At 34.2% G+C, this 27,239-nt stretch overlaps 1 protein-coding gene across 3 annotated transcripts in view; it reads left to right on the forward strand.

Moving 5' to 3' along the window:
- Positions 1–27,239, forward strand: part of LOC128263966 (transcription-associated protein 1-like) — a 249,763-nt gene that overhangs the window by 11,324 nt on the left and 211,200 nt on the right. For all 3 annotated transcript variants that reach the window (XM_052999246.1, XM_052999247.1, XM_052999248.1), the window contains exon 2: positions 26,314–26,499. In XM_052999246.1, the coding sequence (XP_052855206.1) occupies positions 26,314–26,499 (186 nt within the window). The remainder of the gene's footprint in view (positions 1–26,313; positions 26,500–27,239) is intronic.

A 27,239-nucleotide genomic window follows, 5' to 3' on the forward strand; every position in this document is an offset into this window, starting at 1 on the left:
TAATTTAAACAGCTCGCATAAAAGTTATGTGGTACCACCGGGAAAGTCGACTTTTAAGGCCCAGAGAGTGCCACGCAAATTTGATCAAGAAGATATTCCTCATTTACGAGAAATAGAAGCGCAACGCAGATTACGCCGCACCGTAATGTTGATTTGTAACAGCATCCGGGTCCTTGCGGATTACTTGGAAGAGATTCGGATTAATAAATTCATTGTCAACTAATGTAATGACTTCTTAGTCACAGGAAAGAAGACTAGGGAGAGAAAGCAAATTATGTTCGTAGCAAATGTCTGCACTACCATGCGGGAGGATCTCTCCTATTTAACATTAGATATCATTACGAACTTAATTTAAACAGCTCGCACTTATTAAAGTTGGTGGCACCGGCAAGTTACATGATAAAAAAAAGTTGGTTTAACTTATTAAATACATAATTCATTTGGTAAAAAGATCATCAATAAATGGAATTTTATGTGGCAGGTGCAAATTAAGAAAAAAGGTTAAAATCGCCAAGAAGACGCAGACTTGATTATCTTCTATTGAAGTCGTAACGTCGGTGTCTTATTTTTTACAAGTTTATGAACTTTAGCGTCTGCTTGTAATTTAGAATGGCACTCGGCTCTGTTGACTGCCATTGCTTGTCGCGGATTGATTGTCTTCTCCAGAGGCTTTCCTGTAGTATTTAACATAAGAGACCTATATTACTCTTAGCTACTTTGGATATTAAAAACGCATTCAATAGCGTTTAAAGGGCGAATATAATTGAATCACTAGAAAGCCGATTTTAGGTCTTCAGCTAGCTTTGAATGATTTTGGACGTGCAATTACAGTGGCCCAGCTCCATTCTTTGGATGCTGTCCGCTGCTCGCCTTTGTACTGCGGGTATTCCACACAGCCTGTGTTGACCTAGCTGCTGATGTGATCAAGCTTTTATTAAATCCCAATATAATATGGTAGTGTGATAGCTTGTTGGTGGCGAATGACTCGCATTCTAAATTGATGAACTTGATAAAAATGTGAAATCTTTTGAGCACCTGTTTCAGGCCTTAAATTCAAAATTTTTTGAGGAATTTCCTGTAAATGATGTCAATATTAGACCACGCCTAACGAGGGCTGCCAATATAAAGGTAGCTGCCAGTCATACGCAGCTACTGCTTCATCTTCTACACATCTGTCTACTCTTCCTCCAGCTGCTGCGGGGGTAAAATTATACAAGTTCAAAACAATAAGCTAAGGAACAACAACAAGAATAAACAACAACAACAAACAAAAACTTGTGGTTGGAGTGGCACTATATTGGAAGATTCAACGCTGCAATGGAGCTGAATGCCATTCTAAATTACAAGTAGACGCTAAAGGTCATAAATGCATTAAACTTGAAAAAAAGACACAGACGTTATGACTTTAAAATTCGTAAATTTTAAGCTTGATGTCCCTGATCATCTTTATGACTCTGTGTTTATTAATGAGTTTTTGCTGCGCTCAGTAAAGGTGAAAAGGTTTGTCTACAGAGAGAGAGGAACAGTACGGTGGCAGATTTAAGTGGAGTTGAACTGGCCGGTTTTCAGTTACTTCCGACTTAACTATAACACTGCCCTTCATCTTATTTCCATTTTGGATTCGCAACAACAACGTCAGCTGTTTACCGCGGTCAGCGCGCTCTTCGGAATTGCGCTTTCATTAAGATCTATCTCTCTTTCAATGCAACAACAACATAATTTGCTTGATCTGTGGGTGTCCGCCTTGTGTGATACTGGCCAAAGCTGTCTTATTAGCTTCAATATCGGCGCCCTCTCCGGAGTTTCGCTCTCATCTTGTTTCGCCGCTGAACCTTCAACAATGTTTTTTCACACTTTCGCCAGATTGTAAGATTTCTTATAACTGTGGTATGGGAATGCCTAACTCTCTTTGGGTCTCTCTTAAAGATCATCAACATCGTCGCCAGCCTTATAACCAACTGGATCGGACTCAGCTGCGTGTAGCGTCTTTTTTCCTGTGACTATGAATATATTACATTATTTGACAATGAATTTTTCAATCCGAATCTCTACCAAGTAATCCGCAAGGACCGGGATGCTGTTAAAAATCAACATAACGGTGCGGCGTAATTTGCTTTGCGCTTCTATTTCTCGTAAATGAGGAATCTCTTCTAGATCATGTTTGCGTGGCGCTCTCTGGGCCTTCCAAGTCGACTTTCCCGGTGGTACCCAAGCAGCGGCTTCGAGTAATTCAAGGCGCATGTGGACAGTATTGTCCATATCTATAAGGATCTAGAAGATAATCAATACGTCTGCGTCTTTTTGGCGATTTTTACCATTCATCTTAATTTGCACTTGCCACATTAAATTCCATATATTGATGATATTTTTACCAAATGAATTATGAATTTAATAAGTTAAACCAACTTTTAGACTTAATTTTTGTTAGCCCCGATTTAAGCGTTAATTTAAGTTGGTATAGTAATCCATTATGCTCACCATCAACCACTTTTAATATTTTTGACCTGTCAAATTTGTTTATCATGTAACTTGCCGGTGCCACTATCTTAAATTAGTGCGAGCTGTTTAAATTATGTTCGTAATGATATCTAATGTTAAATGGGAGAGAACTTCCCGCATGATAGTGCAGACATTTGCTACGAACATAATTTGCTTCCTCTCCCTAGTATTGTCAATTGGAATGCTAAAAGCAAAACTCTGAGTTCTTATAGACTTTACTGGTGGACTAAATAAAAAAAATACAAAAATCGTAGAAATATATTCTAAAAGCGATATTCTGAAAGCGGAGATTGTGCAGACTTTGATCGGCACAAGCCATATAAGCGCGAACTCGAATTCCTGAATAAATTTGTATACATCCAATACATTGCAGATGTGAAAAGGAAACTGAAAGAAAAAACCAAATCATTAAGAATACAAATAAAAAAAACGTAAATCGTAAAACCCAAAATAATAATATATTTAAAAGCACAAACTCTTTAACGATGGAAACATTTCGGTTTCACGGTCAATTATTTTTAAAAACATAAGAGCAAGACTGAGAAGATTTTTTGTTCATTCCTAACAGGAATAATACCATTTTTTATACTTAAACATGTTGTAAATTGGAAATGCTCTAATTGCAATCATAACCCCCCAGTCAGACAACAGAGAATGTGTTCGCCAATTTATATATTCCGAAAAAGTAAAATTTAATTCAGCTGTTTGGAAAAATTTTGAAATTGCAAATGTCCGCAATGCGGAGCTTCTTTTTATACCCTTGCAGAGGGTATTATAATTTCAGTCAGAAGTTTGCAACGCAGTGAAGGAGACGTTTCCGACCCTATAAAGTATATATATTCTTGATCAGCATCACTAGTAGAGTCGATCTAGCCATGTCCGTCTGTCCGTCCGTCTGTCCGTCCGTCTGTCTGTCCGTCTGTCCGTCCGTTTATATGCAAACTAGTCTCTCAGTTTTTAAGCTTTCTGCATGAAACTTTCCCAAAAGTTGTCTTTCTATTGCAGGTAGTATATAAGTCGGAACGAGCCGGATCGGACGACTATAGCATATAGCTCCCATAGGAACAATCGGAAAAATAAATGAAAAAAAATTATAACTTTGCTGTTTTTTAATTTTTTTTTTAGTTCTTCGACATTTAGTAATGATTTAATATATCATAATTATGGTTTAAATTTTATCAAAATCGGACGACTATAGCATATAGCTCCCATAGAAACAATCGGAAAAATAAATGAAAAAAAATTATAACTTTGCTGTTTTTTAATTTTTTTTTTAGTTCTTCGACATTTAGTAATGGTTTAATATATCAGAATTATGGTTTAAATTTTATCAAAATCGGACGACTATAGCATATAGCTCCCATAGAAACAATCGGAAAAATAAATGAAAAAAAATTATAACTTTTCTGTTTTTTAATTTTTTTTTTAGTTCTTCGAGATATAGTAATGGTTAAATATTTCAGAATTACGGTTTAAATTTCATCAAAATCGAACGACTATAGCTCCCATAGGAACAATTATAAAAATAAATGAAAAAAAATTATAACTTTTCTGTTTTCTAATTTTTTTTTTAGTTCTTCGAGATATAGTAATGGATAAATATTTCAGAATCACGGATTAAATTTCAGCAAAATCGGACGACTATAGCATATAGCTCCCATAGGAACAATCATAAAAGTAAATAAAAAAAAATTATAACTTTGGTGTTTTTAAATTTTTCTATAAGTTCTTCGACATATAGTAGTGGATAAATATATCAGAATTACGGTTAAAATTTCATCAAAATAGGACGACTATATCATATAGCTCCCATAGAAATAATAAAATTATATAAAATAACTATCTAATAATTGAGCTGCAAATCATCATTGCTTCAATGTTTTTAGACATATACGCAAGTAAATCATAATTTTAATGTTTTCAAAAATATTTAATTCTTGCAATAGCTGCAAGGGTATATAAACTTAGGCTTGCCGAAGTTTGCTTCCTTTCTTGTTAAAGTCAGACACTAATAGAAAACTCATGCCGTGTTCCTAGTTTTGCACTTAGTTTAGTCGATCATTTCTATATGAAAATAACCAATTTTCATTTAAAAAGCACTTTACAAAGTGACAGAGTTCATCAAGAGCAATGTTTCACCGTGGTCATGGTTAATAAAGGACATTACACAACCATTTCACGAAAAGAGGAAATCTTTTTTAAGGCCGATGATGCAACAATAACTTAGACTCTTCTTGGCCTCGTAACAGCAAAGAAAAAAAAGAAGTTTGAGAAATTGTTATTAAAGGAAGAGAATAATACTTGGTTGGCAAAAAACCTCAGACTGAACCCTCCTCGATGATACTGACTGGAAACGACGCTACAGTGTGTGTGCGACGTCAATTTGCTTAGGCACTGATTTCAGCGAAACGTTATTAAAGATTTTAATAAAATTAACTTTAAAATGTTATGTCTTAATCGTTCCTAACAACGTTTTTATTTTTATTGATATTCAGCTTATTTTTATAAACTGTCAGTCAGAGATCAGTAAATAGTTTTAAGTGATTTTAATTTACCTAATGCGAGAAATAAATCAAATATTTAACATCCCTAAGCTTAGCAAGACTTAATTGACGGCTTACTTGACATTGCGCTGTCTCAAGCAAGTTTTGTGTCAATTCCAGAAGGAGTTTGTGTTTTAAGAACGTTGCGACTTACACAAATTGAAGATCCCTATCACTCAGCTTAAACTATTAAACGAATCCACAGCTTTCGTAAAACAAACTTTGGTCGCTAAATACTTGTACATATATCTCGCTTGATTGGTACGAACTTTATTCAGGCACCAACATAGTTGAGGACATTAGTATCTTTTATAATGCATTTAACAATTCGAGTTATCTGAGTCATTTTATAAAGCTCGGTATCTATGCTGATCCAAGTTACTTCAGGCGTGCCACAAGAAGCCAGATGACTTTAAGTTATGTATGCAATATTGCGATAATTCCCTCCGTTCAATCTTACAAACGGACCTTAATGCTTTTCAAACATGGTGTTCTGTAAATCTATTGGACTTAAAAAGCATTAAATGCAAGCTAATAACATTTTATAGATTTAATCCACAACGTGCTAAGTATACGCTAGGTGGTTGTGAGTTGACTAAAAATATACATCTTGATAACCTTGGCATTCTATTGCTCCAAAACTTAAATTTTCTGACCATATCACTTCCATGGAAAATAAGGCCAGGACAGTGCTAGGATTTTTAAAAAGGTGGTATAAGGAATTCGTTAATCCCTGTCATAATGTCTTTGTTTTTTTTCAATTCATTCGTACGTCCAATCCTGAAGTATTGCTCTCCAGTTTGGAGCCCCCAATATAGTGTACATATAGACCGGATAGAGTCTGTGCAAAATAACGTTTTACTATTTGACCTACGGGGCCTTAATTGGATGCAAACCCAATCTTGCCATCTTATTCTAGTAGACTTCATCTAATTAATTTACCAACTTAAGCTTATCGTAGAACGATGTTTGGTATTACTTTTATGCGTAAACTTATTCTGTGTCTAATATAAGTACTAGTGTAGTATACAATGTAATTCTAAGCTGTCCTTTTCTCGACTTCAGCCTTGCCTGGATAAGGAATTGGGGTTCGTGCACTTTGCTGCGCTTTGCGCTCAGCTCGTCGGATCGGGTCGGGGTTCTTCCTATTCCTTATAAATTCCCTTGGCACATTGCCCACCAAATAAAGTTCAGTGCGCTAGATACTGATACTACTCTATAATTCTTATTAAATCAAATAAACAACAATAGTTTATAACCAGAAAGTGAACTAATGTTACCCGATATACGGTCAATAATGCAGAATAGTATGAAATTAATGTTAATCATATGCTCTCTGTTCCCTCCCTGCCATGGCAAATGGTGAGTGATGTTGTAAAGTTTGGTTAAAATTGATGTTCTTTCCTTATTCGGGTCTTCTGACGATAACAGGATTATTGGAATTCCGTAGTATTTATTTTAAGCGATTTCTAATCAATTTCATTAAGTTATTAAAGCTAATATTAAATCCTTGCTTTCCCATTAACATTTACAAATTATAAGAAGAAACGTAGATTTATAATCAAATGACCCAGATTGCATACACGAATATGTATCGTGTCGCTGAGTCCCATAGAACTGATGCGGATTTGCTGTGAAATTAATTGGTGTTCATATGATAGTATTGAAATAGGGTTAACAATTCTTTAAATTCGGATTCTTTTCTGTTTTGCCGAATGAGATTAAACTTATCACATAAGTGTCCACGTGTAATTTATAACTCTTTAATGTTGTGCACTTCGCACGTCTGCACGCTTTGGGTATACAAAAAACAGAAAAAGATCAAATGCCCTATAAATTTAAAAGCTCGAGCCAGAGTTTTACACTGAGCGAGCTTTCCAACGGGATCCTTCCACTGAAACTCGTCGTCAACAACAAAAGCGCGAAAGAGACAACTGGTAGTTTGAGCTGTCACAAGACAGTGGGACAGGTATAACTTATTCGTAATTTATTCATAGAGAAAATTTGTTAATGGGCCCAAAAGTAATTCCTGTTTATTCGATGCACGCTACAGCCGCTCTGTCGGCGTCGACATGTTTCATATTTGATTTGAATTTGGTTTGTTATTGCTTTAAAAAATATTCAAACAAGAGCAGCAAATTTGATTTTTTCACGAATAATTTACGGCAAATTATGGATACATCAAAGTTTAAATTTAGCTTTATTCATACCTGATTTAGAAATGGCCAATATAAAACCCTCAATTTTTAAATTTAAAAAAAAAAACAAGAAAGGAAGCTAACTTCGGCAAGCCGAAGTTCATATACCCTTGCAGCTATTGCAAAGTCTAAATATTCTGGAAAACATTAAAATTATGATTTACTTGCGTATATGCTTAAAAACATTGAAGATATGATGATTAGTTATTTGATAGTTCCTATGACAGCTATACAGCTAAGATATCGTTTTCCGATTTTAATAAAATTAAAAGTGTAATTCTGATAATGATTAAGTCAAAAAGAACTTTAAAAAATATTACAAAATCGAAAAGTGACATTTAAAAAAAAATTTTTTTTTCTATTTTTATAGTTTCTATGGGAGCTATATGATATAGTCGTCCGATTTTAATGAAATTTAAACCGTTATGTGAAATATTTAACCATTACTATATGTAGAAGAACTAAAAAAAAATTAAAAAGCACCAAACTAACAAAAATTTAGACGGTATACGAGCTGTAACCCGCATTTTCGATATTTAAAAAAAAAATATATATATTCCCGTTGAGCACCAAATTTACCAAATTTCAGTTTTCGAATGTAAGGAGCACCAAATTAGCTCAAAATTATGCGCTAAATTTTTTTCTTCTAAGTCCATCAGAAACAGAGTATAGAGGGCGGTGTGTAACCCGGCATTTTCGAAGTTCTAAAAAAAGGGTTTCCCGTCAAGCACCAAATAGTTTCGATTTGGGCCGTAATAAGCACTAAATTAGCACCAAATTAGCACCAAATCCTTTCGATTGGAGCAATGTGGGGTGGGGGTCGACTGACCTGGAATCTAGTACCAAGCACATCGAAAACATATGTTTATCGATCATACAAGCATTTAAATCATTACAATTTTTAAAGCAAAATTGAGTGCCCACTAGCTCCCATCACATGTTTCGTTTTCTTACTAATTCGATGATGTCTCTCTCTCTTCTTAAACGTAATTTTTTTTTTACTCAAAATTTTATTTGCACAGTATTTTAGCGCATTCAATTTCTTCATAAACAATAATATGTAAGATTTATGTCTCCACAGCCAAAAGTTTTTTGGAAGCCATACTGAACCTGAAAAGTTAAACTGCAATGTAACATAAGAAAATTTCTCCCACTGCACTCTCGTAACAAAAATATATATGTCAAAAGTGGGCCAGAGAAAAAAACTCTGAGCTAAAACATTTTCTAGAAAGGAATGAGTGGTATCCCAGGACTCAATTAATAATCGGTTTGATATAGTGACACAAAATGATATTGATTATCCTGTTCCTCCTTCAAAGGTCGCTAAGACAGTCAAAAATGGAATATTGAAAACGGTATTATTAATAGAAAACGATATACCTCGATAGTTAAAAGATCTTCAGGTCCCGTTTTTAAAAAAAATGACTTCTCACGCCCGTGACAGTCCAATAACCTGGCGGTACTTCAGTACTTTGATTACTATATCTGTCATATCAATTATACAAAGGACTAGCTTATTTCGATATCTGAAATCGCTTCAGCATATATTGATCCAAAAATTTATTTTGGTGATTTTAAATCAGATATCAAAAAGCTTTTTGATGGTCTGGACAATTTTCAAATAAAACCGAAACTTTTTTAATCTAAATTAAAGATACACTCAAAACTAAACAGCGTAAAAGAAATTCTAGTCATATGTGATCAATCTGACAAAGGGAAAAAATAAACTAAACCTTGCACACATACTTTAAAAAATAAGTCTATTTCTAATAGACTGATGAGCTAGGATTAGGATTAGGATTTGTAACGCTTCTGAAGCTAAATCTATTTAAGTTTATTTTGAGGAAGTCAAGCGCGACAGGAACGGACTGATCAAAGCTGTGAAAAAAGCAAATAGAGAATCTTACCATAAAAAAGTTAAGGAAATAAATCACAGTCCTTTATCTGAAAGGGCATGTCAGTTATCTTATTTTAAAGGTCTGGCACAAAACTGACACAAGAGTTTGAGACCACGGAAGTTTTTTGGAGTTCCTTACTAACCAAATTCAAAGGAAAGAGTCAGCCCAAATTCCTTTGCGATTGACCAATGGACTATGGTTCAAAAGTGCACATTTTTAGCAATATACATTTTTTGTTTAATATTATTATTTTTTTGTTCCTGAATAAAAAGATGTCTTGCGCGTTTTTAAAGCCAGCTGTTACAATTTGGTTTTGATTTAGCCAAAAACTGAGGGAAAATTTAACAACTTGCGGCTCTAATATCAGGTAAACCAAAAATTAAATCTAAAAATGTTAGAATAGAAAATAAAAGTCAAGGCATGCAATTAATTAATTAATTAATTACTAATTGTGGTTCTAAAAGTGGTTCTAATTGTGGTTCTAAAACTTGTTCTTTATGTATAGATACGGTTTATGGAATTTGCGCTAAGAATTGAGTTAAAGAAATGACACGTAAGGGGAGAAAAAAAACTTAAAGGGTAACATACAATAAGAAAGCCCTAAAAAAAGAATTGGTCGATTTTTAATGGAAAAATATCGATAGCCGTGAGAGAGAAATAGACGCACCTTTGCGTAGCTCCGCTTTAAACACCGAAAAACACCTTAAACTCGGCTAAAAAAAATTAAAAACTGCTTACGGCAGCTGCATAAATAAGAGTATAACACATTAAAGTTCTTGTTGCCCGGAATGTGAAAATGTGAAAGCACTTTTTCACGCACTGTGCTTCTCTCTCAAACTGACCCCGCCGCCTAAAGTACGTACGATTTTTCGAATGCGACCGCGAAAATCGACCCGTACAGTAGTGGATCTAATTATAATTATTAAAATGGAACACGTGTACGATAAGGCGACACTGCTGCGTGCGATCGGGGCATACCGAAAATAAAACAAAGCTCATCGGACTATAAATAATATAATATATATAAACGAACAGCTGACCAAAACAAAATATGAAATTTTCAAGCGGGCGATGCATCTCAAGAGGCTGAAGCACCTAACAGCTGTTTTCTCTCGCCGTGGAGATATCTTCGTAAAGGAGAGAGAGGGAGGGGAGGCCATTTGCGTGCAAAGCCTGGGCGAACTGGCTCAAATGGAGATTTGCACCCCCGAGGAATTAGCTGCGCTGGAAGCTGCTAGTTCTGGGACATTAAATGATAATTCATTTCGCACCTAAGAGGCGCTTATATTTATATACCATTGTTGTGAAATTATCAGTAGTTTTATTATATTTATTTGGGATTAGTATCAGTCGCATTAATTTTATTTTGTTTCTTGGTGTGGTGTGTCTTTATGCCATAAATATTTATAGACTGCGAGCGCAGCTAATATTACAATTAAATAATTTAAAATGGGTGACAGCAACAACAATAACATAAACATAAATCCAAATCGATCAAATAGCCATGCGATGTTAAGGGTTCTCGGAGGGAAGAGAGCTGGTCTTAATGTGTGTCATATAAATGCTCAAAGCCTCACACGAAAAATTGAAGAATTTAGATACCTCTTTATCAATTCGAGTGTAGATGTTATATGTGTTTCTGAAACTTGGTTTGTTCCTAATTTATGTGATGTTTTAGTTAAATGTGATGGTTATAATTTGCACCGCTCTGATCATGGGGGTGGGGTTGCAATATATGTTAGTAAAAAGTTAGTTTATATGTAAACACTCAACCAGTAGTGCAATTGAATACTTATTTATAGAAATTAGATGTTAAAGATATGCTGATAAGCTACTAATTGGGTGTATATACCGACCTAACTGCCGGATTGACTATGAACAATTTTTAAACATGACGTTTCAATTAATTATTCAGACGTCATTATAACAGACGATTTTAATAGCAATATTTTAAGGGAATCGCACCTTGCAGCGGACAAGAAATCGCTGGGGATGAAGTTGGTTAACTTTGTGTCTCCTACGCATTTTACCAAAACCCGCCACTCGCTTTTAGACTTATTTTTTGTGTCTAATACAGACAAAGTAGCTACATATGACAAACTTATTGTCCCATCGTTTTCAAAACACGACCTCATATACTTGACTTACGCACTTGACCTACAATACCTTGACCATCCAATAGTTTTTAGGGACTTTACAAGTTAACCTTTTACAAGTTAACCTTTTACAAAACAATATTTGTTATTTATATAACTGTCTCGTACCTGTTCGTAGCAAAGTTATTCGTTTTTCTGAAAAACCACGGTTCCAAAGAAACATCAAAGACGCAATATTACAGCGTGACGGGGCGTACAATAAGTGGAGAAGGACACCTCAAGCTTACGGAGTGTTCAAGTCATTGAGAAAAAAAGTGACCAAACTTACTGACACCGCAAGGACAATTTCTATTCCCATAAATTCAACAACGCATCTTCCACTGCTCAGACATGGAAAATAATTAAAAACCTGGGAATATGCAAAGTTAAACCAAGACTTGAACAAGACATGAATGTAAATGAACTTAATAAAAAGTTCTTAAGCTGCACAGTACCTGAAATCACTGATAATAACTATCTGAACCCACGATTTGTACCTGAAACTGTCTGTGATATTAGATTTAGGTTTTTGTGTGTTAATCCGTGTGATGTCCTTCAAAGTATACTAAGAATTAAGAGTGACGCCACTGGGTCTGACAACATAAACCCTAAATTCTTAAAAATTCTGCTGCCAAAAATCCTGTCATACAATAACCTATACCTTTAATACTGTACTGATAAAATCTACTTATCCGGACTGTTGGAAAGCGGCAAAAATTATTCCAACTCCTAAATCAAATAATGAGTACAGACCCATCTCCATTTTACCATACCTATCAAACGTATTTGAGAATCTCATGGCTGATCAAATTAATAAATTTATGTCCGACAATGCAATGCTTACTAATTATCAGTCTGGTTTTAGGAAAAACAGAAGCTGTACCTCAGCTATTTTAAATATTGCAGACGACATAAGGGAACAAATAGACGAAAACAATGTTACACTCTTAGTTTTACTAGACTATAGTAAGGCCTTCTATACAGTAAACCATAATGTCCTTTGTGCAAAACTACGTAATATGTTTGTTTTCTAAAACTTCTGTCAAACTTGTGTCTTCGTACCTACAAAATCGTCGTCAATCTGTTGTACTGTCTAGCGTTTCGTCTTCATATGAAAATGTTAATCGTGGTGTACCCCAAGGGTCTGTGCTTGGTCCCTTATTGTTTACCTTATATGTTAATGACCTTCCCAATGCGTTATCTGAATGTAATGTATACTTGTATGCTGATGATGTTCAAATGTATGTGAGTCGTCCTTTAAACAGAATAAATGAATGTATAGATGTTTGTAACAGAGAACTTGAACGTGTAAATTAGTGGGCCGGCAACAATGGACTTGGGATCAACCCATCAAAATCAAAATGTCTTGTCATAAGTAAAAGAAAGATAATTTTTTTTACAATTTTATGGAGTAGAAGTTTTTTCAAACTGTGACACTACCAGCAAGAACAAAATTAAAGTTCAATTTAATTGCATAGCCAGGTATATATTCATCCAACCACATAGAGATCACGTATCCGAATTTTCGCTGAAAATATTCGATATCTCGCTAAATGAATGGATAAAGATGCGAAACTTAATTTTTCTGCAAAAAATTATTTTCCAAAAAGAACCTTCGTATCTTTTGGAAAAACTTCAATTTAAATCCTCTAGAAGAGCAAATAATCTTACTTGCATAAGACCTAGATCATTGACATCCGAAAGACAATTTTTAATTAATGCTATTCGATCATGGAATCAGCTCCCAAACCATCTTGAAGATATTAGCAGTGCCACGCAATTCAAGATAAAATTATTCATACACCTTAAAAACACTATTACGTAAATTAAAGTAAAAATAGAAGGCGACTTAAGTTAGTGTTTATGAAAATTAGTTCTAAGTTTAATGTAACAATTCAATATTTGCAAACTCTTAGTGACTAGCGCATTAATTTATGAGTTCCAAACTTGTAGCGTTAGGATGAAATTTTATAATATATACAAATACAAATACAAATCAGAGATTTTAAAATATGGAGCGAGACCACTTTATGTATGGATACGGTTTATGAAATTTGCGCTAAGAATTTCTTAAATAATTGGGTTAAAGAAATTACACGTAAGGGGAGAAGAATATTTAAAGGGGCTATATTCAAATAGGAAGCCAAAAAAAAAAAAAAAACGAATTTGCCAGAATTTTTTTCTGGGAAAACTTTTAAATTGAAAAGTAAAAATTTGTACACGTCCTTAAGTATCTTAAAAGTGTATTTTATGACTATGTATTAGTGAACACATTTCCTTGGAAAGGAACTAAAGCTGATATCCGGGAGCTGCTCTCAAAAAGGACGTTTTGCGGTGACCACTATATCTCTGAACTGGATCCTCCTAAATTAAAAACCAAACAGATTTCGAATAAATAAGCAAAATAATTTTTTTTGACAAAATAGCGGTTTCTCAAACCCAATTTTGACTTTTGACCAAAACTTCTGCTGTTAATTGATCGTTAAGAACAAATCTTCGATTAATTTCTAAATAAAATTTAAAATCGGATTACTATATAATAAATCTGCCATGGCAACAATCGGAAACAAATTTAACTTTTCTGTTTTTGAATTTTTTTGTTTTTAATTCTTTTGGACACAATAGTAGTTTGATAATTTATTCGCGCTCTTAATTTTATTCAAATCGGAAAACGAATCATATAGCTGTCATGGAAACGACCGAATAATTGAGCTGAAAATCATCATAGCTTCAATGTTTTCAAACATATACGCATATAGACCGAAATTTTCGTGTTTTCAATAACATTTGCGGAATGAAAAATGGCGGAGTATTTGAAACGAACAAAAATCTACCGGACGACAATCATTTAGAATTTTTCTCAAAGTGTGGTTGACAGAGGGCGGCAAGTCTTCCGCAGACCAAAATTTCTGCAGGGTTGTGCCAACTGACTCCAACGCTTCCTCCTGGCAGCTGAAATGTACCATTTTTATTATAATTTAACAATTCCTGCTCGATCGGAAACTTATAAACCAATATAAAGACAATGGTGTAATTATGGCAAGCCATTTAAAAAATCATTAAATTTGTCCGCATTTTAAAAACAATTGATACCAGTAAAATTATAAGAAGAAAAAAATTAAGTCCTATCTAAATTAACAAAATATGCTCCTGAAATGTTTAAAAGTATTCTCAGGAAACTTTGCACCGAATTTACTGATATATTCGGCATATAAGCAAAACCCATATCCCAAAACAATTTAATGAACAAAAATTTAGATAAACAAGTGGAGAAACTAATTAAAAATGGCATAGTAAAACCATCTTTATCAGAATACAATAGCCTATTACTCCTTGTGGCAAAATCATAACTTCCTGGAACAAAAGAAAAACGATCAATTATCTTGGTAGAGCAAAATTCTTCTCATGTCTGGATTCCACCAAATAACTTAATAAAAAGAATTCAGACACATTACTTCATTTTCAAGAAGCACTGGCTCATACCGCTTCAATAGTGTAACAAAAAGCACCTAAATAATTTCAAAGAATGATGAAATTAGCCTTTTCGGGATTAAAACCATCAAAAGTTTTCTCTTACATCGATATCAACTTATTTGTAGTTAAGCTTGATTATTATTGATTTGATTTTATATTTAAAGTTTTTCCTTTTTCGGCCGATAAATGTGATCGCTCACTCCTCTTTAATAAAAACGGATCCTACCAGCTCAGACAAAGTTTGTTAAAAAATAATAATTTTGACAACGTTATCACGACGTTCGGATTTCAGTGACTAGAGTCAACTGACTTCTTTTTATTCAAAATGCTCAAAAGCTCTACAAAGACTTTTAATTGCGAGCGTAGCTTAGAGTTACGTTGCCCAGCTTCCGCTCCAATGGCTCAGGTAGATAATAATAAAGTCATGAAATGTTACTAAGCAACAGGAAGAAAGCACAACCAACTTGCAATAATAAGTAAATGCATGATTTTTATTTTTAAGAATACTTTTTGGAGTCATTTTGATACTACAATTTATTAGGGAATGTACCACATTATGACCCTAAAATGATTCTAGCAGTTCCTCAAGTCAAAACCATGTTATTACCGTCTTGAAGTTCAAGTTTAAGCAAAGACGTGAAATATCTTCGTTTAAAATTGGACTTCCTGAGAAACATCTTAATAAGGCTCTCGATGTTTCTATATGGCCTGAACATGTTGTTGTTTACGAGTACGTAAACATGCCTAATCCTCAGATCCACGTTCCAAAAAACTAAATAGTTCTTTTTCCCTACACTACCAGAATGTTCGCAGCTTATTGGGCAAACTTGTTAAACTGCACGTCAACAGTGTCATCTTCGAAGGCAATGTGATTGCTTTTACCGAAACGTGGCTTAATTCATACACTTGAGGTTACTTTAGAAGCTCCATTACTGACATGTCTCGAAATCGAAACAGCATCTTTTCGATGTTTTCCAAGAGCTGAATTGCAGAAATAAATAGGCATTTATAGGAACTCGATTGGTATTTTATGGATTAAAACGATTATCCTTTACACATTGTAGAACTGTTTTATGGTATACTAAATTCAGCTTTCGAAAAATTCGTTCCCTCATTCTTCTGCAAACGCGTCTCATAAGCCCCCAGGGTTCTCTCGTCGACTCTCTTTCCTGAAAAACTCCATGCCCATACTTTTTAAGAAATTTAGGAGAACCGGGCTGCAAGTTGACCATTCGAGGTATCTAGTTGCTCGTTCAAATTTTTTAGTTCACAATTCCGCATGTTACAATAGTTAGAATTAAAAGACAACCCCAAGCTGCTCTACGCATTTGTTATTTCGAAACGAAAATCGCAACAATTACCATCTTGCCTTCACCTTGATACGACATCCGCCCCTAGTGACTCCGATATTGAGAACATATTTGCAAAATTTTTTCAGACTATGTACTCGTCTTTTAGTTACAATAACACTTCATCCTACCCATACCCTCTTCCTCACTCGAACTGTAGTTTCACGCCACTAATTAGTGAGAATGATATTTTACAAAATCTGCAAACAATCAATACGTCTTGCTTTTCGGGCCCTGATCTTGTACCGAGCTGTGTTACTCAGCATGGCTTTATTAAACGAAGGTCAACGACTAGAAATGTTCTTGAATTTACCTCTGTCTTTAGATCCGCTTTTAAAAATAACTATCAAACATATGATATTTTTAGGGACTTTCGTAAGGCTTTCGATTCCGTGAACCGTCAGTTATTATTGAAAAAACTAAAACTATTAGGATTCGCGATAAGGTTGACTAAGTGGATTAGAGTAGCTTTTAAAAGCACATTTTCTAACTTTGTTCACGTGACTTCAGGTGTTCCGCAAGGGAGCCACCTAGGACCCCTACTGTTTGAAATTTTCATAAGTGACTTGCCTCAAGTAGTTCTCTATTCTCATGTTATGATGTATGCTGATGAAGTAAAAGCATAATCACATGAACATTTTGCAGGCCGATCTGAACAACCTGCATTCTTGGTGCATCCAGAATTTGCTGTTTTTAAACAACTCTAAATGTAACTTTATGTCTTTTTATTTGAAGATGTTTCTTCTCATTTCATATTCTATTGGGTCGAATGATCTTGAAAGCATAGATTTTGTAACAGCCGTTTGAATGTTATTCAACCACAACTTAAACTTCACTGATCACATTGGCATTATAGTTAGTAAAGTAAAGGGGGTTTTTGTCTATGTTAAACGTTGGTCTTAGGAATTTAAAACACTTATACATTTCCTTGGTTCGTCCAATTCTTGAATACTGCTCGTGTGTTTGGTCTCCTCAATATACCAACTATAAGGACCTTATGGAATCGGTACATAAACATTTCCTTTTGTTTCCTTTACGTGGTTTTAACTGGGATACCATCGTCAATTACAATCCTACGTGGATAGACTGCGTCTTGTAACAAACATCCTAACTCACCTGCTTTTGCCCCCTCCCACTTGATGTGAGTCGGGTACTATGTTTATGTTGGCAGATATTTAATGTAATAAATAAATAAAGTTGTAAATTTAAATGTTTAATTTAGTCGTTTTACTAAACACAAGCTAATATGGACAATAATCGTATACCATAGAGGGTTAAGTGTTAAAACAATATGTAAAGTATATAATATCTGTTTTGTCGGACGTGATGTACGATCTAACGTATTCGTTAAATATTTTGTAGCTTCTTTCAATTTTTTGCCTGTTTTGCCTGTTGGCATTGAGTACATTACGTGGTTTGCAACGTCACCCTTCATGTTTTTCCAGTAGTATTGTCTTCTTTTTTTTGCTAACGTTTTTGTGATTCCTATATGTCCTTGTATTGGATAATTGTGTAGTCTAGACACTATAGCTTCTTTTTCGTTTCTTTGCGGCTTGATTAAGGCTATTCTTAAATTAATTTATATTTTATTTCCCACATTTTTGAATTTATCTGTTGAAATAATTTCAAAGATTTTCTCGCTCGGTTCCATCTTAAGTTGGCTAATCTTACTCATCACGGCTGTTTTATCCAGCCTTTGGAAAAATTGATCTAAAAAGAATATTTCATTGGTATATACAAAGATGATCAAAATTTTTTTTTGCATAAACATTTTTCCTTGTTTAAGAAAACATTTTGGTGCTGTTAAGTGCAGTGACCTTTTTTAACATCTTCATTGCGCATGACGTCAAATATAATATTTTGGGCTTTGTGATCTTGATTAGGCATCTGCCACGTACTCTCATTCTTGTTAATTTGGAAGTTGGCTTTTCCATTGAAAATAAATATGTTAAAGGCTTATGGTCTGTTTTAATAGTGAAGGGTTTTCCATAAACATATGGTCTGAAATGATTTACAGCCCAATGAATTGCTGCTAATTCTTGTTCAGTTGTTGACTTATTACTTTCGCCTTTTGTACATGTTATGCTATTGGAAGGTCTACCCCATCATATGATGGGTTAAAACTTCTCCGCGAGCTTGTTGTTATTCAATGTGTGTGTGTTTTTGTCACATTTGTCGGTAGACATAAAAATTTTTAGAATCGAGCTATTATTTTTGAAGTTATATGGTTATTTAGTCCTCTGCCGCTACAAGGCCGCAGTTCGACCGCTGCTCTGCCGGTGATCGCTGATGTAGAGAGACATAACGGAACAATTGTAAGCGGGAGGTGAGGGAGCTGCACGCTCTTAGCTTCTAGAGTTAATTATGCAGTTCGACAGAGGGCGACACCTAAACTCCGATTGTTTTGTGGGGGAACAATTATTTAGAAGTATTATTTAGGGTATCTTATAATCGGGGAACTCGATTAAAGCGTTCTTTCTTGTTTTGTTTTAATTTCCATCGTTGAGGTCGGGAGTAACGGAATAATAATAATAATAATAATAATAATAATAATAATAATAATAATAATAATAATAATAATAATAATAATAATAATAATAATAATAATAATAATAATAATAATAATAATAATAATAATAATAATAATAATAATAATAATAATAATAATAATAATAATAATAATAATAATAATAATAATAATAATAATAATAATAATAATAATAATAATAATAATAATAATAATAATAATAATAATATATATTTTTTTAATAATTTATATTTTACGTCATGCGCAATGAAGATGTTAAATAAATTTAACAGCATCAAAATGTTTCCTCAAACAAGAAAAAAGTTTATGCAGGAATAAATCATCTACACTCATAGAAAAAAATTCCCAAAATTTCGAAATCTCACCTTTAAATCGTCTAGTCTTTGAATCAATGACAAAAATTTCTTGATTCAAGAAAAAATTGTTATAAAAAATGGAAATCCTTTCTGATTGTAAGCTTTTAAGAAAAAAACTTTCTTAAAAAAAGGAAAAAGACTTAATTTTGATTTTTTTTCGGCCTTTGAGTTCTGTGGCGACCTGTCCCAGCAAAAAGCGACGCTAAGGAGAAGAGTAATGTTCTCTCCCTATCTCCGCAGTAGGTTTGGCTGGTACTTTGCCAATCAGTTGGAAACGCCTTATTATTAGTTCCAGAGTCACCGACCAGAGCGGATGGTCAATAAAGAGTATAATTATCAGTTGATATAAAGTGTTTTCATTCAGTGGGAGATCGTGGTCTTTACACTGGCGACGAGGATAAAACCGGAGATTAAGTTTGTGCTAACCTTTTGCAAGAAAAAGATAATCGAATCGATTAAATCAGCAAAGTAAGTAGAAAAAAGAAGAAGAAGACACAGGCACACAGCATTGCCAGAGTGGAAAAATCCTTGCCAAATGGAAGGATTAAAGAAATGAAAAAAAGAGAGAGTCTATTCCTAATGGAATGAGATCCAAAAAAAAATAAAGAGTCTATTCCAAATGGAATGAGATCAAAAAAAATAAATAAAAGAGTCTATTCCAAATGGAAGGAGGTAAAAAAAAAAATAATAAAAGAGTCTATTTCAAATGGAATGAGAACAAGAAATTCCAAATGGAATGAGCCTTAGCTAAAAAAAAACATAAAAGAACCTATTCCAAATGGAATGAGATCAAGGAAAGAAGTAAAAGCCTTAAGTTATCTGATCCTAATGGAACAAGAGCAAAGAAAAACAATACAGAAAAGCCCGATGTTGAAGGACTATTCTGGGATTTATGTTTAATTTCAGGAATATTTATGACGGAGCTGAAACCTTTTCTATGCCAGGCGATGGACGAGGCGCTATGGCGTACGGAGTGGGAAATGTGGCTGCGCGCATTGACTATATATGTGGACACGGAGAGGAATAAACTCCTTCACTTGGGTGGACCTCAACTTCAGGCGGTTGTGTATAGCATTCCCGGCGCCTTGATACCATACGACGACAAGGCTAAAAATAACGTGTTTACTCCTTTGGTAAGCAAACTAAATGAGTATTTTTCACCGCTGCGAAATTCCGCGTCCGAAAAGCACCTGTTTCGCTCGATGACACCGGTGGAGGGAGAAGGTTTTACGGAGTTTTTACTTAGATTACGCCAACAAATCGCTAAGTGTTCATTTGGTGAGACTAAGAGACAAATCGAAGAAATCTGTTTAATCGACAAAATTATTGATGTCTTAAATTAAAAATTATTAGACTTAAAGAAGAAATTGCTTGAAAATGAGCAAACTTTGGAGGAGGTCGTAAAAACATGTTGCATAGATAAGCAAGTAAACAAACAAACGCAGTCTATGGCCGCACCAACTACCTCAAGCAGCATTAACAAAATTATACAGCACGATACGGGTATGGAGTGCGGAAGATGTAATAGAAGAGGGCATCGGGAAAACAGCGCGGAATGCCCCGCTAGGAACATGAGGTGCAGAAAATGCGATAGACTTGGGCATTTTTATAAGAAATGCCGTACGAGGGTACGAAAATTAATCTTCGGTATGGAAGAACCGGATCAAAAACGGCGACGTCAGGGAAATACTAGGATACAATCAATAAGTACAATCAAAATGAGTATGGCGATTCAAAGTCTACCAACCTGTTTAGAGTAGCAAATGAGCAATCCGGCGAGGAAGAGATTCGGTGTAAAATAATTTGTCATACGGTCGCCATCATTATTGATTCGGGCTCAAAGTATAACCTAATCAGTCATTCGGATTGGCAACAATTGCGCGAGGGAAAAGCAGTCATGTTTAACGCTCGCACAGAATCAGTAAACCAATTTAGAACTTATGCCTCAGACCGTCTTCTCAAGGTATTACAAATTTTCGAAGCACCGATTTCGGTACGGAACGATTCTGAACTGATTGCTACTTTTTACGTTATTGAAAATAGTAAACAATCTTTGTTAGGACGTGACACAGCTATAAAACTCAACGTCTTAAGACTGGGACTAAGCGTAAATAGAGTTGAAAAAGTTTAACCGTTTTCCGAATGGCGTGATGTTTCAGTCAAACTTTCGATTGACGAATCCATTACTCCCATCCAACAAACCATTAGGCGTGTACCGACAGCGTTGGAAGAAAAAATTGATAAAAAACTCGAAGAAGCATTAAGCATGGACATTATTGAACCCGTATCTGGTCCAAGCGCCTGGATATCTCCTTTGGTTATTGCATTTAAAGATGATGGTGATATTTGTTCATGCATAGATATGCGGCGTGCAAATAAAGCTATTCAGAGAGAAAACTACCCATTGCCAACTTTTGATAATTTTATGACTAAACTAAGGGGTGCCAAACATTTTTCAAGGCTCGACCTAAAAAACGCCTATTATCAATTGGAATTGACCGAATCCAGCAGAGGAATTACAACATATATTACGCACCGTGGTTTATTTCGATACAAACGTTTAATGTTTGGGGTGAACTCGGCAACTGAAATATTCCAAAGGTTGATGGAAAAACTCTTATCTCTTTGTCAAAATGCCTTAAACTACATTGACGACATAATAGTCTTTGGGAGCAATATGGAAGAACATGACGCAGCCCTAAAAATGGTGAGGACAATTTTGAAAAATAATAATCTCTTGCTGAACGAAAAGTAATGTACACTAAGAGCTCAGAAATTAAAATTTTTAGGCCACGTTTTGTCGGATCAAGGGATCGAAGTTTACCCAGAAAAAGTTAAGGTTATTACTGAGTTCAGAGCTCCCAAAAATAAAGAAGAAATACGCAGTTTCCTTGGTCTAGCTACATACGTGGCTAAATTTGTGGTTGACTTGGCAGACAATAATGAGCCATTAAGGAAATTACAAAAGAGTCATGAACCATTTGCTTGGGGTAAAGAGCAGGCTGAAGCATTTAAAATATTAAAAGAAAAAATAGCGGCAGTACGCAACGTCACGCGAATAACGACAGCTACAAGAATGAAATCCAGAAAATCGTATTGATGTACAATGTTACTCCACACGGTACCACAGGCGCTCCACCGACGGAACTAATGTTCAACAGGGTGATTAGGGATAAAATTCCTAGCATCCAGGATCTTGTTGGCGTGATGGCAGACTCAGAGAATAAAGACAGGGATCTGCTGGAAAAAGAAAAAGGGAAACAGTATGCAGACAAATCCAGGAGCGCGGGAAACTTGGATATTCGAATTGGCGACAAAGTACTTTTAAAGAACGTAGTATTCCCACACAAATTGACACCTACATTTGATACGACCACTTATGAGGTTACTAAGCGAGAAGGAAATGTTGTCCAGATACTCGGGGGTGGTAAGACGTACACCAGAAACGTTGGTCATTTAAAATAGATAGTAGAGACTAAATCGTCTATGTCGACAAATCCGGTGGACGTCGACGCCGACTCCTTTCTTTCAACTTCGATATTGTTACAGCCAACACCAGAGACTTAAAGCTCACAGGATGTCTCGAAATTCTATGCTTTAACGGGGCAGAAGGATTCGATGTCTGGTAAGCAGCATATACCAAACGAGGACCTGAGACTCCGTCTAAAGAAAAAGGAAGGGGTGTGGCGACCTCTAACAGCAGAGAGCGACACTAAGGAGAAGAGTAATGTTCTCTCCCTATCTCCACAGTAGGTTTGGCTGGTACTTTGCCAATCCGTTGGCAACGCCTTATTATTACTTCCAGAGTCACCGACCAGAGCGGATGGTCAATAAAGAATATAATTATCAGTTGATATAAAGTGTTTTCTTTCAGTGGGAGATCGTGGTCTTTACAAGTTCCATAGAGCAATATCCCTCAAAAATAGAAAACCAGCCTTTTACTTACAAAAGCAATTCGAAAGAAAAAGAACGGTAAAATACGAAGTCAACGATGTCAATCGGATGACTTTGCCGAAAGCTCAAAGGGCGTTCGGCTCAGCAGCGTCATTCATTAGGTTTTTAAAGGAGAATTCGCCTTTGAAGATCAGCATTTAACTGAGCCGATTAATAGTAGCCTAGCGGCTAAGTTGCCTGACCAGAAATCTGAGCAGCACGAGTTCAAATCCCCCATCACGAGATTCTTTTTTTTTTTTTGTATTTGATGAAAAGGGAAATCACTCACGTGTCCTAATGTGCTTAGCTAACTTAAGGTAGACAAAAAACTTAAGGAAATTATCTAAAATGATAACAACTTTTTATTGCTAATACATAAAATTAAACAATTTCTGAATATATAGTATCAGATTCTAAAGCAACTCTAAAAATATATGAATGTGTTGATTTTTTTTAAAATGACTCGTCCAAGCTGACGAACAGTCATTACTTTTGACGTTCATTCTTTGAGTGCGAACATAGCCTAGTGTTACAATGTCCAACTCCCGCGCGGAAGGCCTGTGTTCGATTCTCTCCGACGACCAAATAAAAATTTTATTATTTGTGCATTACAAAGTTCTTATGTGAATTTTAAAAATCATGTTTATCTTTATCATCTTCTCCCCCCTAGTTAAAGTTTAAATTAAATTTCATGCCTGTTAGCTAGCGGGGTTTTCTTCTCGTCATTTGTATGAGTAGTTTGCACGTCGAAACTTGTCAGTGTGTGTATGTCGCCGTCTGCAATTTCATACAAATACATACGACGCTTCCTCTGGCAGAACTCTGAGAAACTATCATATTTTTAAGAAATATTTTTTGCTTTAAGAAATATTTTTTCTTGTTTCAAGAAATATTTTTTCTAATTTAAAAACATTTTTTTTCTAGATTTAAGAAATAATATTTCTAGACTTGAGAAATTTTATTTCTTGGTTTAAGAGCTGCATTTCTTGTTTGAAGAAAGGAATCACCATTAATCTAAGAACGAAATTTTTAAATGACGGCGACTTGCCTTTGGCGAAAATTCATTGGCGATTTTACTAGATTTTAAGAAGAAATTTCTATGAGTGTATGTATATACCATTGGAATATAGTCTTACTTTATCGTACTAATTTATTAAATATAATTTCTTTTAATTTTAATCATTTTTAATAATAATCGTACTATTTTATTTATTATAATTTCATTTAAAAAAATATTAATATTCCTTTATATATTATTACAAATATTTTCATTACATTTTCATGCTCTATTTGGAAATGGTATGGCCATACCTAAAAAGAAATAAAATCAATTACCATCTATTTTTATACACAAAAAAAATTGTATTAGAAAACATTAAAAAAAGTATATAAAAAATATACATTTTATAAAAATAACTCCATTATACTACATAATTTTTCATCGGGCCAAAACAACAAAACATACAAAAACTCCATTGAAAATTACCGAAACACCTTTAAGTGTATTTAAAAGAGTGTTAGTGGATACGATCGGTCTATAACCTAAATCAGAAAAAAAAATTTAATATGCAGTTACCCTAATTTGTGACTTAAAAAAATACCTTTTCCCCAATCCAATACCAAATAAAATTGCAAAAACTGTAGTAAAAGGTATATTTGAATCCTTTATTCTAAAGTGCGAATACGAGAATTTAGTAATCAACGATTTATGTAAATGTAAACATTGAAAACATAACATCTACTGCTCACCACCACCAGACTTTAGGTAAAATAGAAAGAAGCCACAGAGAACCTTCAACAAATACGTTAGATCGTAAATCCGATCCAATAAAACAGATTGGAATGTTTGGCTTATATACATGACATATTTTTTTATTTTGGACCATATTTTCATAAACATTTAATTAACATTTAATATTAATCTTATTAAAAAATATTTTCATTATATTTTCGTACTTTATTTACTATTATTAAATTATTTAAATATAGAAAGGCTGCATTTAAAATAAAAAAGAATCACTTTTAGTTTCGCTCAGAATTTTACTTATTGAATGTATCGTACAAATGTTATTTAAAAATAGAATTTCCTAAAGGCTGCGCTCTACTTTTCCAAAGAGGCTATTGCAGAGCGGGCGTTTGTATATAAGGGTTTTATATACAACATATAAAACGAATATATAATGACAAAATATATTGACGCCGCTGCAAGACAGAGCATGCTATGCACATATGTGTAAGCGATCAATGTTGTTGTTTGGAGTCACACCAGAATGTTGCGATCATATTTCGGTGCAGTTAGAAGACACTTGAATATGACACGAGTTTAGGCAACAAAGACCAGTGTTTTAAATTTATTTTTCTGCGGCAACTGGCTGTTACTGCTAAATATTTGTAAGATTGTAAAGTAACATAAGCAGAGGATAAGTAGTAAATTTGCAGAAAGCAGTAGAGCAGTAAAACAGCAGCAGAAAAGTATAGAACGCGTTATAGATTTTTTGGTGATGAATGAACGGGCTGTTCTGGTAATGGAAGAAAATAAATTCAGCAGAAGCAGCATGGAAAAAGAAAGAAGTCACGCCGTAGAAAAAAACCGAAAAAACAGACAAACCCGAACATTTGTATTTTTTTTTATATTAACTACATAATAAATAAAAATCGAGTTGAGACTAACAAAACAGCTCACATATATATGAAGTAAATGTGCACTCTCGATATGTGTGCATACCACAGTGGACTCGACTACGTTGTCAATTGACAATCATTAAAGTCAAGTCATAAGGCGAGTTATTAAAGTAAATATTACCAAAACGGCATAGGAACAATCTACAGATTTACAGGGAAAACAGGGGAAAAACGTTATTTACACTAAAAAAATGGTACCAACCAAAAAATTGGAAGTGTCATATTATAAATCAGGAAGTCCATCAAGGTTTGATCTCTTAAGGATTTCGTTAATTTAAATTTGTAAACCAGTGTAATATTTAAATTTTTAACAAATTAATATGTGTGAAATCAAAAACTTCAACATTGACGGCAAAGCCGGGGACTTTTATTATATAATGCGGTGGTGTTATAAGAGTGTTTTACAGCAAATCAAATTAAGTAATACCAGTTATACGTTATTAAAAATTGTCAAACACAGGATTTTTGTATTTTTATTTATATCGAGATACGCTTAACTTATGGAACATAGGTTAACTATTAGTCTTTTGTTCAGGAGCACCTCATTATCATGAAAAAATACAAATGGTTCGTGGAATTTTTGGGTGTCTACTTTTGTAACTGCTAATGTATATAATACGATTAACGATTTTTCAATTTTAGAAATGTTTTATTTTGATTTTGACTTAAGAACAAGTTTAAATTATATTATATTTCAGATCCGAAAGCTTATTTTGGAGATGATCCACAGATTGCCAATAACAGAAAGCTTGAGACAACATGTCAAGTCAATAATAACTATGATGCTTAAAATATTAAAATCTGATAACGAAGAAAATGTTATTGTAAGCCTTCGCATTATAATTGAGCTCCATAAACATTTTCGCCCATCGTTTAATCCTGAAGTAAGTACAATATTGCTTTATTAAAAAATTGTATTTATAAATGTATTTTTATGTATATAAACACTGGTGTCGTCAATTTAGTCATTCCTCGTTTTTTCGGGTAATTATTTCAGAATTACGGTTTAAATTTAATCAAAATCGGACGACTATATCATATAGCTCCCATAGGAACAATCGGAAAAAAAATGAAAAAAAAATTATAACTAAGCTGTTTTTAATTTTTTCTTAGTTCTTCGACATATAGTATTGGTTAATTATTTCAGAATTACGTTTTAAATTTCATCAAAATCGGACGACAATAGCATAGGAACAATCGGAAAAAAAATGAAAAAAAAATGATAACTTAGCTGTTTTTTTAATTTTTTTCTTATAGCCTGATTCCATTGGCGCATTAAAACGCATTTAGCCTAATGCGCATTTATTTACACAGGGAATCCCATAAGGCTAAATTCCGCATTTAAAATAAATGCGATTTTTAAATGCGATTAAAAACCATTCGCCCCGAACATTTTTAGAAAAAATACCGGAAAATACCGATGTTTACCGATATTTTGTTCGTGCCACCACTACAACAGCTGTTTTCTATATGCAAGGTTGGCGCAATTTTTGATGTCTTTTGAATATAAAATCTATTTTGTATAAAAATGACGCAGCAAATTCTGCTCGCAGTACCACAATGCATTACTGCTGGATCTCTGGCAGGAAATAGCACCCACATATACGGGAATCCTAGCCCTTTT

Source organism: Drosophila gunungcola, unplaced genomic scaffold, assembly GCF_025200985.1.
Source record: "Drosophila gunungcola strain Sukarami unplaced genomic scaffold, Dgunungcola_SK_2 000035F, whole genome shotgun sequence".
Classification (NCBI taxonomy): Eukaryota; Metazoa; Arthropoda; class Insecta; order Diptera; family Drosophilidae; genus Drosophila; species Drosophila gunungcola.